A 15,825-nucleotide genomic window follows, 5' to 3' on the forward strand; every position below is an offset into this window, starting at 1 on the left:
ATCTTTGCATTGACCATTCCCTAAAATTCTCTGTCGTTATAACACTAACTGCCACACGGACATTGTAACCGTTGAAGAGATTGTCGTAAAGGTGGTTGCAACGAAAAAATTGCTTTCACAATGAATCATCGGATATCGCCTCAAGATGATTTGATTCTTCAAACAAGCCTTTCTGTGGCGGATGATGCATATTCACTTGGTAGCACGTTCACTCTGCAAGACCGAGTGGAAGCAATTGAACAGTCTAGCGAAGAATTTTACCAAATGGTAAGTAAAAGATCGGCGCTGTACGAAGGGAAAAATGTTCCCACGCAACAGAAGAGAACAGGGTGTCGGTCGCATTTTTCTTGCTCAAACGTTCATAAGATTTTTTGATTGATAACCACCCACAGTAATTAATATAAATTGATGAAAAATGATGTCCTCTGTTATCATGAACCCACGAAGAAATTGATTTTCATAGACGTTTTTTTTGTTCAAAATCTAACATAAGGGATCGAAACGTCTTCTGCAGGCAAACCTATTTTAGCCGGCGATGTCTATTAAATTGTAAATTTCCTTACTGACAATAAATTGGCCTCAGCACAAACACAATAGTTCCTGATTTGTTTTTTAAGCACCCTTCGAGGCTTTAATTTAATGTAATCAGGCTCTACAAATTATTTTGGTCAGGTGCTAAAAGGTCGCATACGAAAAACAACTTTAATAATTCGATAGCACTCATTATACCTGCTAAAATACTCTTTAAATTTAAGCGGTTGAAGGAGAGCTCCATCTTTTTAAGTAATGGCGTTTAGTCGATGGTCACGTGTGGACGTTATAGAATGTAAAAAATATATTGAAATGATTTTGTAATCTAATTCCCTAGTTTCCAAACAAAACAAGAGCTACGGTAAAAAACATATCTTTGTTACACGAGGCTCGACGTGAAGGACTTTCCCTTTGAAAATCCGTTATTTTACAAAAGCAATGTATATGGAAATTTTTCCACTTATTTGTATGTCATATGATATTACAGGAATATAAATCGTTTTACGAGTATTGCCTTTGTTCTCCTAAGTAGAAGCTAGCAATACGCACTGTATGCAAACAAAACTGTCAGATGTCTTTTGTTCAAGTGTGCCAACCCTTTTATAATTAAAAGATCGCATCGTGTCAAGTGTCAACAAATCTTTAGATACTGGTACCTAATTACCACGGAGTGGCTTCACTGGGGTTTGGCTTTCACTGGAGCCTTGATATATCGACGTCCGAGAGAATGAAATCAGAAATCGCCATGAGGTTTTTGCTAGAAAGTAAATTGAACAATTTATTGCTAAATTTATAGTGGAACTGCACGATTCTTAGCTTGCAGAAATGAAAAAAAAGTTAACTAATAAATAGGATTTAGGAATGGTGCATCCACGGAGTGGCTCTTAATCCACTTCAAGATCGTTCTGGAATAGCCCTTTTCATGGTTAGTTTTTCTCATTTGTAATCCATGTGGATGCGAGACAACTTCGGGCTGAAACTACAAAATAGCCCGAAATTGCTTCATGCTAGATTATATTGTAATGTAAATGAGAAAAGTTAGCTGTGAAAAGGGCTATTAAGAGGTGTTGGGTTTTGAAGACTTTAGTTTGTTGTCTACGCTATCTTTTTTGGATTTTTTTTTCCCTGCTGGCAAAAAGCAGAATTTTCATGTTTATACTCCATAGGTCAAGGACGAAATGAGAGAAAAAGGAATTGAAAGAGAGCAAGCGATGGATTCGGTTCGTCTCCAGAGATTGATCGATGTGTGTGATACTAAAGAAAATACTGCACTGTATCTACTACAAGAATGGAATTACGAGCCACAGGTAGATAAAAAAGGCAAATGCTTGACGTTGCAAAGTTTCGTCTTCCTCCATCCTGTACTACAAACCTCCACCTTTGTATCTCCTCCTCCAGCCCACTCCCTTTCTTTGCACTTTTTTCGGGTAGTGCCTTTTTCCTTGCGTTCCTTGGACGGTGTATGGTTACGGGCTTTTTACGGAACGGAGAGGAAAACTGACAACTGCTTAACACAAATGAATTGTGGGGCCTCTTAGCCGGAGCTTGTGATTTGTCGCTCACTGTATATGCGTATTGATAAGTGTTTTTTGTTTTTTTTTAATTTTCCCACCCTTAAAAGTTGCTCTTATCAGTCTCCGCCAGGGATATGTTAAAACCCTCGCCAAATGTAGACAAAACTATACCAGGGTGTTTTCCGAACCCGCAAAAAATATGACCGAACCAATGAAAATTAATGCAATTAATTAATTAATCTTTGTAGGCTGCTTACATAAGGTTCACAGATCAGATTACTATTTAATTTAGGTTTGCAGATTCCTTAACCTCCTGAGCGATTCAGGGGTAAATTTAAGTGTTGTGCAAGACCTTTCACACAACACTCCATTACACATAGCTGCGACCAAGAACTACGTCTCGCTGGCAAAGTTTTTAATTGACAGTTATCCCAAGATGCCTCTAGCTACAAACGATCAGAGCGAACTTCCGGTTGAAACTGCAATAAGATACGGACATGATGACGTGGCTGCTTTCCTTATAAGGAGAATGGATCACAGAAGGCTAGTACATTACGTGGTATCGTAACACGTTTTGATCAAAAGGGAAGAACCTCCTTTTGGCTTCAAAATATGCGACGATATTTGTCCTCAGACATTATCTGTTTCCGAGAAGCCAATTTTGACCTTCGAGGAACAGTATAACAAATATTCAAGCCAAATGGAGGTTGCTGCGTTTAATATGAAATAGGCTTACAAAAGTTCACTGTTTTTGGAAGACATCTTTTCCAAGCAGTTAAACGTCAATTGAATTATGCTGGCTTCCGAAACTTGGAAAGTTGTGAAAAGATATTGCTAATCTGTTATATTTAGCATTATTTAATTCTAAACCTTGGATAATGCACTTTAGCTTCTGTCTTTCTGTTTGGGAGGCGCGGTGGCCTCATGGTTAGTGCGCTCGTCTCTCGATCGAGCGGTCCGGGTTCGAGCCCTGGCCGGGGACATTGTGTTGTGTTCTTGGGCAAGACACTTTACTCTCACAGTGCCTCTCTCCACCCAGGTGTATAAATGGGTACCGGCGAACTTAATGCTGGGGGTAACCCTGCGATGGACTAGCATCCCATCCAGGGGGGAGTAGAAATACTCCTAGTCGCTTCATGCTACAGAAACCGGGATAAGCTCCGGCCTGGTGGGCCACTTGGCTCGTATGCAGACTTTACCTTTTACCTTTCTGTTTGGTTCACTCAATCTCGTTACCATGCAGCCATTTTCCCCGTGTTTAACGGCATACATATAGAGAGTGCGTGTGGCAAGTGTCTCTTTATAGCTTAAAATTTTTCGTCGGTTTAATAAGGAAAGTTCTGTCGGAAAAATGACTAAAAGCTGCACATTTGGTACAGGTAACTCAGATACCTAGAGTTTAGGGTAGGACCATTATATTCTGAGGAGGGGGGAGGGGGTGATTGGGCAATTTTCTGGGGCATGAATTTTTTTTTCTCACCCTTAGGTTGTGCAAAAATGTTTTTAAGTCAAACACAGGACATGGATAGTAGAAAGCACTTACTCGATTTTTTTCCCATGGCTCTCATTGGGTCTTGCACCTCGCTGGAGGAATTTAAAAACGCAACAATCACCGGTCATCAGGGAAATCACATGATTATCGTGACGCCGTCCTTTTTAAAATTTCTCCGGTTTGAAGAGCGTTTTAGAAAAGCTCCGTTTTCGTGGTGGATTAATGTGGACGGTAGGCCTTAGCGTAGAACAAAAACTGCGTTTTCAAATTTTGCGGTGTAGCGTGGACGCTGCCTGAATGAAGCAGAAAAGCAGCAAAAAGTTCACTGGAAGATTAAAAAACTAATAAATTATTGTTTCAGTTCACTTAGTTGAGACAGATTTTAGTATAAAAATAAGCTTATCCTTCCAGCTAAGTTTGTTACCTTACATTTAGTTCTTGTCCTTTTATACTTCCGTGAACTTCAGTGAACTCGATCGTTTCTGAGCAGCGCAATCTGTTGTTGTGATGATGACAGCCACGTAAACAAGTAAACTCTTGCTTCATTTGACTTGAACAAGGCGTATAATTTTTAGCAACGCCACAACTTCGGAGATTCCCTTTAACCCTCTGTCGTTTGTCGAATTTTACCAGAATTTAGACAACTTTGGAGGTGATCATGCGAAGACCATTTCGGAAGAAAACTGTTTCGCTCGCTTTCCTGACATTTTCATTCAACTCAGAATTGAGTGAATAACAACGTGCGACAAATGTTCCCGCCTTTTCTTACCATCACTTCGTTTAGACGAAACTGAAATGTCCACAACACTCTCTCATTTATCCTATCGCGGACTCATGGAATATTTGTTAACTATTTAGTTAAACAATCAAGATGGGTTGAGACCTGAACATGCAAACGTAAAATTACAATTTTTAGAACTTGGGGATATTTTAACAACTATTCCATGAGCAAAAGAGGCAAAATCGGGCTCGTATCTAACAATGACTAATGGAGTGATTGTTTTATTACATTCTGCAATCAACTAGATAATGTAGACATTTCAATGTGATCTAAATGACAAGACGGTTCGAGACTGTTGGAAATAGAGGAAAGATTTGTAACTTTGAGTTGAATGAAACGTGTGGAAAGCGAGCGAGACAACCGAGAAAGAGTTTTCTTCTGAAATGTTTCTCGTACAATCTCCTCTCAAGTGTCAGAAAATTGTTACAAGCCGAGTAAGGTTCACTGAAAGAATCGATGTTACAGCGTTGCTGCACATATTGTACGCCTTGTGCAAATCAAATGAAGCAAATATTTACACCGCTCCTGAAGTATAAAAGGACAAGACCCAAATGTAAGGTAACAAACTTTACTGAAGTGGTTTTGCTAATTTTCTGCTAATAGCTGTTTTTAGTTTCCGAAAGAAATTGTGTCGGGTTTTAGAGACTCCGGTATGAATGTGCTTGCTGCTTTTCTTCTCCATTCAGTCGCTTTTAATAAAAGCTGTTACAAGCCATTTAAAAACATTTTCAAATAAGCTCATTTGTTTGATTTCGCATCAAAATCATTGAGAAAATTTGTGGCTTTTTGTTTCCAGGATGGCATTTTCCATCAGCCTAGTATTTACGCGGTAGAAAGCTCACAGAGTCTGCTGTTTTTAGCCACTTTTTTTTCAGGGAAACTTTTACCTCCCGCCGACAAATTTGTAAGCTAAGTGACACTTGCAACACTCATTTTCCATATGAGGGGAAACACTGGGTATGGCTGATAAAAATGATTCAGTGAACTAATCAGAAAGCTAGAAATGCACTTTCCGAGGTTGAGAATTTAATAACATAAGATATTCTCCAGTCCTGCGACGTATTTTAGACCAATTGCGCTCAAGAACTAAAAGATTTCATTGATGAATTGACAATAAAATGGGTAACAATTATAACTGGCCATGTCAAAGCAAATTCTGTTCGTATAAAATGAATTTTTAGCTTCACAACTTAGTGTTTTTTAATTTTTTTCAACTCCCTTATTGCTCGGATCATGTTCCTTCAGTTACTAGCATACAAAAGAAAGTTAACTGTACGCGGTACTGTAATTTCTCGATCGTCCAGCATTTCTTTGATTGCTGTAACATATCTCTAGAATTGGAAACTTGTTCAGGGCGACACAGCAAAGAGCAGCTTCGCTAAGCTTGGTGAAAATGACCGAAGAGTTTAAAATGCAGGTTAGATAACTGAATAATTGCTTAATTTATCTCCGAAATAGGAAAAATAACTGTTATGATTTCGGTTTGGTAGCAGTCGTTAACATGAATGAATGAACGAACGAACGAACGAACGCAAACGAATGAATTAACTTTATTGACGTGTGTAAAACCAACTTGCAGAGGGAGAACCCTGTGCTAACAGGGGACACTTAACTAAGATTTAATGACCCATCGTCCTCGCAAAAATACACTGGGACCTTAAAAATTAACTTCTTTTGTCGTTAAACACCTTTGATGGTGAAAGACATGTACATATCTGTTATTGAAAATTTAACTTTAAGAGCGTTTGAATGTTTTAAGTCCTCACTGTTTCCCTTACGATTTCTTGCTCATCCACAAAAGAAAACCATCGTGGCCGTACTGGATTGTCTTATTTCTCCACGTTGGCCACACCCACCGTGCCTACCATCTGACATTGTCCCATGCCTGTCATGGCAACAGCTTAACGACACGCCCACTCACTTTCACGTGACCTATGACATCCTGGAGAGTGACGTCAATGGTAGATTACCGGATGAAGCTGAATATGAGTGCACTCCTAAGTCTTGTTATTACAATTTGGCCAAACATTGTCAACAAACAGTAAACAAGGTAGATAAGATATCTTCAGCAATTCCAGTAATAAATTGTTAAACAAGCACTTTTTATCTTGGTTCTTGATATTTGATTCACGTTAGAAGTCCCAGAAGAGCACTTAAGACGAACGCTAAAACGTCAAGAAGAACCGACTAAAACCAAAGGAGAATACGTTAGCAACTGAATAGATGCTAACACATAGAAAACTCTGCAAAGCGTCTAAGGATCCTTCAACCGTTAAAACTATTTTGAGAAAAGTGTCATGGCTTTTCCCCAAAAATGTTTGGCGACTGTCTATGCCTTTGATTATTTTCAGTCCATTGATTGCTGCGCTAAACTTTCTTTGTTGATGTTTTGTATTCCTCACAGGAAATTTTAAATCACGTTGTGATTAAGATGCTGACAAAAAGAAAGTGGGAAAAATATGCTTCGTTCTGGTTCAGGTAAGACTGAATCTCAATTTCCTTTTTAGCTACTCTCTTAAAAACTTTTACATGTTGACATTCGATAAATAAAAGTCTGCAAGGACCACTCTCGACAAATCTCGAGAAATCGCATACATGTATGGTTAGCTATTTATAGAGAAAAATTTTATCAAGATTTAATCACTCTAGCTGTGGCTCTGCAGTAAACTAAATTATTAGTCTAGATATCGTCCATTGATTCAGTCTGCTCTAGTCTATTTAATTTTTGTTTTCCTAGACGAGTGTATTTTTGCTTTGCAAATTGTAAATTGTTTTAAACAAATCTTGAGCAGTTTGTTATGTGTTTGTGAAATATTCAAAAAAAGAAAATCCTAGATCTTTACCGTTTCTCAGCAACTTAACACACGTGATATATTTCGTATATCCATTATCGCACATCTATTCCAGTTTCCAATAAGTGATTTTCCTACTCTCCATTACTTTTGCTATGGCGGAAAATCATCCAAAAATTGCTTTATGTCGTATTCATTTGAAAAATTCCCCGGAATTGGCTTTCATTGCCAGCTAGTTCAATTTCAAACCGAGAATACGAGACATGAAAGATCCATTGACCAGCTTCTATAGTGACTTAATTTCTGTCCTGGTTTGAAATCCTATCAAAAAGTGACTTTTTTCTATTTACGGGCTTTCTATCCAAGCCTGGAAAACCTTGTCAGCTAGATATGAGCTCCAGATATTTGCAATTAAATTATTTATTAATTGACTGGCAGGTTTCGCGCATGGAATTACACGATATTCCTGACAGCTCTCAGTACCGATTTCATGATGGCTGCGAATTCTGTGGATCCAGTGCGTTTTGGGAAAACACGTTTCTTTCAGTTCCTTGAAGTCTGGGTTATCTCCATGACTTTGTGGTTTATAATTGACGAAATCTCTGAGCTCAGAAGGTACAGTCTTTGCTAAATAGGGTAAGAACTAAAAAAGCGCTGAAAGTTATGTTAAGTATTAAAAAAATGCCGATTTGGATATGATGTGTATGTCTGATATGATGATCAGTCACGTTATTTTGAAATAATATGGCAACGTATAAAATTATTTTTAAATTGAAGGAACCTGAAAATAATAGTTTAATAAGGTATAACATCACTTAGGAGATAGTAACAAACCATGAAGAAACAAGGATGGTCAAGGATGAAGAAGATTGACACGGATTACAAACAACGAACTTGAAAATTTTAGACTTAACTCTTCAAGATGCCCAAACCGTAACATAGCGCCTTTAAGAGTATTTCAAAACATGGATACGATCTTTAACTGTCTCGTACCTTTAAAGGATAAAGATGAATTTGTGCTATGGCCACTTTACGAGACGACGAGATAATGTTAATATGCCAGTTCTTAGCTAAGAATCTCAGCTTTTTTATCTTATACTTACTTTTCTTAAATTTTCAGAGAACCAGTCGCCTACATCAAAGATGCCTTCAACTATTTCGATCTGTCAGGATACTCTCTCATTCTGGCGACCTTCCTCTTTAGATTTCTTGGAAGTGATCTCCAGTGGACTTGCGCTTCTTTGGCAATCGGCATTAATTATATCGGTATTTTTAAGTACTCAGGTGCAAACCAGTAAGTAGAAGATTTATGAGTCAATGACTTTGATGTTTATTATCGCAGTTGACTTCATCCTGCTGATACATTGTTTATATATCGTGCAACATATTGTGGTGGAGCGATCTCGATCAGTGCTTATTAGAGCTTGTTGTCTGCTATGGTTCCTCGATTCAGTCTCTTATTATTAAAAACTGGATAATTGGATAATGCAATTCGAGAGTTTTCATTGGCTTAGCCATCATGGGGTATCAGCCTTTACACCATGTTCTACAAATAAAGCAAGCGTACGCTTGAATTGAGGCCTTTTTAAATTTTATTTTAGCGTAGTTTTCTAACTTTTTTGGGGGGGGGGGGGAGGGGGGGGGAGTTTAATAAGACAATTATTCCACTCGGGCTTGTTGCATATGAGCTGATTATAGCCAACTCGGCACCACGCGCCTTGTTGGCTATCTATCTCATATCCAACGCGCGCTCGTGGAATAATTGTTAATTATATCTCTCAGTTACTACACGCGCTGTAATTGATCAATTTAGTGGACCGTATTCTACTGCATGGCCTGCTAAAATTTAAAGCTGTTTTTGTTGCCAAAATGTTTCGTGATTTTCTCCAAGTCTTCATAACTTTTATAGCAAGTAAAAATTTGAAACTTTCTTTTACTTTATAGTGTGTATTAAAACGTGCTAACGACTTAACAACGATTTCAAATTGACTCGTTTTGCTTTCGACGTGCGCCAGAAAGTTGAAGCCGTTCTGCGTGGATAGAAATCGAAAAAAAAAAAACCGCCAGACACACAGTAGAGATATAACCCTCGTTTTTTTCTCCTTCAATTTATGGCCCGTGCGCTTCGCTCTTGGGCCATAAATGGAATGGGGAAAAGCTCGGTTTGTAACTTAAAGTACGGACCTCAAACTCGGTTAGTAAGAGGTATGTAAGATCGTATACTTGATTTATTTACAGAAATACTGGACTGTACATAAAATGCCTTGGCAAGGTCATCTACAAGGACATTCCGAGATTTCTGACGGTGTTTAGTATTATTCTGGTGACATTTTCAGTTTCATTCTTCTTGGCTATCAGAGCGGACAAATCCAGGTTGGAAGAGAAAGCACTGAAAAACAAGTAGGTACAAAATACGCCTGTCTATAACAAGCTATTTTAACTGGGCTTGACTGATTTAATCTCATTCTCACTGTTTGCTTAATGATACAGAATTATCAGTCTCTATAACAAGAGGAAAATTAGAGAGACGCTTTCTGGGGAGAGGTATTGATAGTTATTCAATACAACGGCAAACAATACAAATCGTTAGTCACTCCTCTAGGGTCCTCAACGGGTTTTTAAGGAAAAGGTAAATTTATTATGGAAAAAGGCAAAAAGAAACTAAATTATTCACACATACGATCGGTCAATTATAAATAAGGAATCGAGAAATTACGGAAAAGGCAACGGTTTTGGAAGTATAGAAAAGGGTCAGAGAAAGGTTCGAAAAACTTTCATTTAGGTTCACATAAGGCCTTTTCAGGATGTTTCGAACACATGCAGACAGACTTAATCAACGTAATTCATCCAAGTATTTTAAAGTGCTGGTCAATATATATGGGTTATTGACCAAGCTTGTTCGGTCAAGATGGCTGGATATTGGCCAAGTTCTTTTTTTGCGTGTTTATGGACCGAGACGGAGTCGAGGTCCATAAACTCGCAAAAAAAGAACGAGGCCAATATCCAGCCATCTTGACCGAACAAGCTTGGTCAATAAAGAATTTATTATATGGGTTTCGGGGAAATTTTTCTTGCGGAACACGGCGGGTAATCCCGAGCGGGCAAGATAGCTCCATCTTGCCCGCTCGGGTAGCCAATCACAGCGCAGGATTTGATTCATCTTGCCCGCTCACGGAGCTAGCCATATAATAAAAAGGTATAGAAAAGGATTATATAGCCATCATATTCAGAATCCCAATTCAGGCCCTCTCTGGGGGGATTAACCTTTTATTGAATTTTCCTTTTCTTGTTATCTTATTGTAGCGCTCTCAGAAATGAAATGTCGTGTACGACCAGCGTAGGATGTGTAATGTTATCTGGTGTAATGACCTGGCTCGAAGGATCGTCCGTAGTTCGTAATCTGCGAGAAGTTGGGTTAGTTCATTGAATGACTAGACTGATAAAGATTTACTTCTCAAAATTTGTGGTATATTCGATGAGTTCATAAAAGGAGAACAAAAGAGACGAAATCACTTAATTAAGGACGTTCGCGCGAAAATTTTCCAACATTGATATTTTTCTGAGACTTTTACGTCTGTAAGATGATGAGTTAGTTATGTCAGAAATGTAAAAAAAATGGGGGGTCGCCGACTTCGTTTTGGAGAGAACATACCCGGAAGAACACCCTCAATCTGAAAAAATCGGGTTCGTTGGCGAATAAGGCCACAGTGTCTGTGAGCCCAAAAATATTGCGATTAGATCTTTGAAGTGAAATTTTCTCTGCCAAATATTGTTTAAGTAGACCTATTAAGTGAATATAGTCAACTGGTGAGGTTCCTTAAAGAAAAAGTTCGTATTTAGCTACCATAGTTTCACGCGCCTTGCAGCCGCAAGATGGCAGGATTCGACATCCCGTGGACAGAAATCTTGAAATTTTTTTAACTTCCCACATTGATTTTTTGTTCATTTTTGGACAATGTGGAGATAAATGTAAATAAAATCTGTTTCTGGAAAGAAAAGTAGGGGTCACCGAACGTCCAAGATCGTTAAATCCAGGCAAAGCTATAGCAATGGCCATTTGCCCTATCATTTTATTACTTGGCGTGTGAATTTGCGTGCGCAGTAAGGATGCGCAGAAACAATTAGCGCGAACGTCCTTAAGTCCAATGGTACAGTTGTTTAATATTTATATAACGGCCATCTAGTATGAAATAAAGTTTAAGTCAGTGTACAGTTGCAATTGGAAACCGTGGTGAATAGGCGCAAGGAGAATCAACCAGAAACGAGGACTGTGTTGTTGATACTGCTGCACCTGTTTACTTACACAGTCACAATCGGCGCAATTGCTTCTACGGCGTCCAATGACCAAGTCTCCTCGCGAGGATCAGGTAGAGACAGGGAACGGGGAAGAAGAAAGAGTGAGATAGAGAGCTCTCGTGCTCTCCCTATGGCCCCTCTTTTCCGTTCCACTCATTTTATGCCCGAGAAGAACAAGCAAACTTTACATGCTCTTTTTATTTCCATGTCCAGATGGCTAGGGGTACTACTGACATTGCTATTCATGATGAGTGTGACGACTATTCTGTTGAACATCCTGATTGCACAACTTTCGCTGACGTACGAACTGGTCCAAGAAGAGTCACTGAATTCTTTCACTGCGCTAAGAATGCAGGCCGTGGCTATCATTGAGTGGCAGAGCAGGTTTAAATTTTGGGTGGGTACAAAGACTGATGATGTGAAAATAAAGTTGTAAAGTAAAATAGCACAAATCAGGGGGAGATTAACTCCATTTTAAGTTGAAAAAGTCCTTTTCTTGTCACTTAGAACTAAGCATTTCTACGATTGGCATTTATTTCTCTTGCAACTGCTGGTGATAACATATACCTACAGTTTTGGTGTATGGTGAAGCTTCGACGAATGCGAAGTGTGTATGGCGGATCTCCGATGATTTCCGAGCCCGCGTGCGCGGGTACCCTGAGTGGAAGAATCATTAACCTTGTCAACTAAAGCATTCCGATTCAACATAATTAACGCCACTTTAATTAATTTCGTTCCAGAATCTTCGAAAGAAGTATTATGTTCCTGGGGAATTAAAGACCAAAGAAGAAATTGAAGGTATTTAACAAAAGACATCTGCAATTTAGCCTTAATTAATAGCCATCGAGGTATTTTCATGTAGACTGAGGGCCCGGATTCTGACTAAGAAGTGTGTAGTGCGTATAATTCTAAATGTGGCAAGGCAAAAGATTTCTTAAGACCTGCCCTTACTTCCATTGGTACAACACGCCTAATATCGATTAAATTATGTTCTTTGGAAGATAACATATCCCGTCTAGTGTGCCGTGACTTCCTCTTCTCTAACACCGTTTAGACTGATCTACAGTAGGTCACAGTCATAGGCAAATGGCCTCACAGCTAACGCCTGATTTCTTGTCACTGTTAATGATGAGAATATTCTGATCGAACCACGTGGAATGATAGCAGGCTCAGTCCAAGGTCATTATAAACTGTTGTACTGTGGGGGTAAGGGGAGGGGGAGTGGTCAGAGAAATATCCCATGGTTCCATCAGTATATGGTCTGAAGTGAGACATCTTGGGTCTGAACAAAAACGTCCAAATCATAATCTTTCAAAAAATAAAATTTATTTAGGGGCATCCAATTTAGCATTGGATCCCTGATCACATACATTTGACAAAACTTCAGATAAAATAAAAAGACTAGATATAATATTATTTTTAAAGTAACATATATAGGTTATTTTTTAAGATGGCGTTTGAGCTTTTCAAAATCTTAAATTCATCAAGATTCTCAATTTGCTTGATGCTTCGAGGCACAGCATTGTGTATAATGAAGTTGTTAAACAATACAGCCCCGAAGGGAGCCCTTGTGGGACACTCACTTCACTGTCTCTGAACTCGCGCATTTACCGCTGTTTGCGGTCCAGAACATATGAGAACATGAAACCGTGCGCATGCGTTCCAGTTGGCCATACCAGGAGGAGTCTGTGATAGATAGAGTCAAAATATTGGCTAAGATCCTTTGAAACTTCGATGACAGCTCCTCTGTTATCCAGACTTCTCCACGTGTCTTAAGTCTTTTTCTAGCAGCGCGCTGTTTTAGATAGGAAAGATAGTCATAAATGGTGCAGTACATTTGATCCCCCCTGAACAAAATTTTCTCATAAACCCCAGATAAAGCTGTCAGAATCGATACAGAACGATGCTGAGTTCTCTTTGTGCGTGTCCTCTCGTTTCTCCAAAGCTAATGTTAAATTACTACCGTGATATTTTCACTCTAATGGCCATGGCCAGGCATGATTCATAGAAAAGAAAAAACTGAACGAAGCGAGAGAGGCGATATGCTATCCACCGTTACAGTTTTCCTTGGATTTAGCTGACAGGTTCAAAGTTAAAGTTGTCTTGTTTTTCTCTTTCCGCCACCATTTTAACACTGGGGTGGTCAGCAAAATCCTCCTGTCTTGAAGAGCCATCCATCTGACAAAAACTCTGGTCACCCACACCAGTCTTTTGATAACTCTAACACGTAGCGAGTTAGCTAGAAGTGAAATGCCCGAGAGAGAACGTATTGACCAATTTATTCAAAGAAAGCATATTTATATTCAGAGATGATGAAAGAGTACAGAGAGAGTGCGAATCTGGTGCCACCCATGCCCGAAGAGATATGCGGGCAGATTCAAGACCGATTCAGTGCCATGAAGACAAACTCCAAACAACTGCGGTAGAGTATTCTAAGTTTAATGCCACAGTCACGACTTTTTGTAAAACGAAAAGTACTGAACAGTTTACAAAGCTGTCGACGCTGTCATTAACTTAATCATTCAATTTGTTTTCGAAAACAGGGATGAACTTCCTACATTGCAGACGAGACTGTAGGAGTATTAAGAAGCCTACATTGTGGGACAGAAATCAAGAGGATAACAGGATCCCGGCCCGTGTGTAACAACAGAAGTTAGAATTCAGATTCATAGTGCGGCAGAGTAGGAAACAAACGTTTCGAGTATTGCTGCATAAACTTGTGTGAACGATACGTTTTTCCATTGGGGACTGTATTTTCGGTTGAACGAGCACGCGAACTTTACTGGGCGGGACGCGCTCTTAACTCTGGAGAGCACCACTTAGCTTGCGGGAGGGAAGCTTGTCATTATTTCCTGGTACACGAAGATATACTTCAATGGTCTTCTTTATGGACGTCAAGTATCAGACATAACTTGGTTGCAACAGTAGTTCATTCTGAATTCGTTGCAAATCGAAAACTGTTATAATATTGCTCGTCTATACATGGTTCTTAGGTACAAAGTACAAATTCTGTTGCTCTAACTACGGCCGCAAGTAAAAAAAAAGCAAAAGATGCTTAAATTTTTCATTTCAACTGAAAGGGAGAACCTCTCCTTTAAAGGACCGTAAGTGGCACAGGAAGAAAGCATACGTGGAAAAAGTACGAGGCTCAGTAGAAAAGCACCCTAAGTAATTAAAGCTCTTCAAGTAGGCAAATAACCTCAAGTAAGGAACGGTACAATATATGCCGTACAACATATGTCCCTATACACCACGTACCTACCACCATGAGAAGCAACCTCGTTCAGAGATTGGGAGGGGCGGGGAAAGACCCTGGCATCGGCTAGCCACGTGTTAAAACTAAATGTAAACCATCTCCCAACTCGCGGTACCGCAATGGGAACTAAGGTGGCAGTTGCTTTTGCCAACATCTTTATGTCCGCGGTAGAAACAGAAATTATCAGTAGAAGCAAGATTAACTGACCCCTGGAGTGGAAAACGTACATAGATGATGGGTTTTCCCTGTGGGACACAGAAAAATTGGAAATACACCAGTTTATTTCACCAGGCACCATCCAACCATAAAATTTGCGGCTGAAATATCAGAGAAAGAAACAAATTTCTTTGACACTATTATCTCTAAAGGCGAGAGATTTGACACCCGCACGCACATCCGCACGCACAAAAAACCGACTGAACAATATCAACACACGCATTTCAATTTCTGCCACGCTCCAGGCGGGAAAAAAAGGATTTATCAAACTACATTTGAAGAAAATATTTCAAACTTCAAATCACACTTGGGTGTCCGAAGCTATCCAGATAATCTGTAGCCTGCGACCAGGCTCCCGGTGAGCCCAACTTTTTTCCGTCGTCACCGGGAGCCTGTTCGCAGACTGAATAATCTGGTGAACTAAGTCCTCGCAGAAGTTGAATTTAGAGACAGTAAGTCGGCACTTCAGCAAAAACCGCAAAAAATGCAAAACGGATTAATATCTTTTGTCACAAATAGTATAATCCAGTGCTTACCGCATTTACCGCATTTATCTTAGTCACAAATATCATCGCACTTGACATTTAGAACTAGACAATGCTGTCGCGAGTCCGGCGAAACATTAATCTGACTGTATTCGTGTAAAAGTTTCCACATAGAACAATCCGCTCTTGATGTTAATTACATTCATAAATACTTGACCACATTTTTCAAGTTTTAAAATTACCCAGAATTAGCAATTCTCGGGGGGTGAAAACGAAATGGGGCCACGCCATGCAGGTACGAGCAAACCCCGTCACTTTTATCTGGGAGTCTCCTCCTGGGTTTCTTAATTACTTTTTTAGCCTTAACTGGCACCCCGGTGGTACGCCCAGAAATAAAAAAATGGGCGGAGGTGCGCGGCTCCGCTTTCCAAAACCCTTACCCTATTTATGACCAAAATCTGC

The 15,825-nt window shown here is 39.4% G+C and overlaps 1 protein-coding gene across 1 annotated transcript; it reads left to right on the forward strand.

The window, feature by feature from the left end:
• Positions 1 to 79: 79 nt before the first annotated feature.
• Positions 80 to 14,610, forward strand: LOC110039986 (uncharacterized). The gene is made up of 14 exons (XM_089295322.1): positions 80 to 267; positions 1,698 to 1,838; positions 2,338 to 2,588; positions 5,654 to 5,735; positions 6,120 to 6,368; positions 6,723 to 6,796; positions 7,549 to 7,725; positions 8,231 to 8,404; positions 9,349 to 9,510; positions 10,414 to 10,524; positions 11,620 to 11,803; positions 12,147 to 12,204; positions 13,714 to 13,828; positions 13,950 to 14,610. Exons 1-14 carry the CDS (start codon positions 121 to 123, stop codon positions 13,981 to 13,983), a joined length of 1,959 nt encoding a protein of 652 aa, XP_089151448.1. The 5' UTR covers positions 80 to 120; the 3' UTR covers positions 13,984 to 14,610.
• Positions 14,611 to 15,825: the final 1,215 nt, after the last annotated feature.

This window comes from Orbicella faveolata, unplaced genomic scaffold (genome assembly GCF_042242905.1).
Source record: "Orbicella faveolata isolate gen_17 unplaced genomic scaffold, um_ofav_v1 contig_26, whole genome shotgun sequence".
NCBI lineage: Eukaryota > Metazoa > Cnidaria > Anthozoa > Scleractinia > Merulinidae > Orbicella > Orbicella faveolata.

Excerpts from the sequence above, each read along its gene's own strand:
- LOC110039986 (XM_089295322.1), top strand. The coding sequence starts at position 121 with ATGAATCATCGGATATCGCCTCAAGATGATTTGATTCTTCAAACAAGC. Across the intron at positions 268-1,697 it reads GCGAAGAATTTTACCAAATG|GTCAAGGACGAAATGAGAGA; the intron begins GTAAGTAAAAGA and ends TATACTCCATAG. Across the intron at positions 1,839-2,337 it reads AATGGAATTACGAGCCACAG|GTTTGCAGATTCCTTAACCT; the intron begins GTAGATAAAAAA and ends TATTTAATTTAG.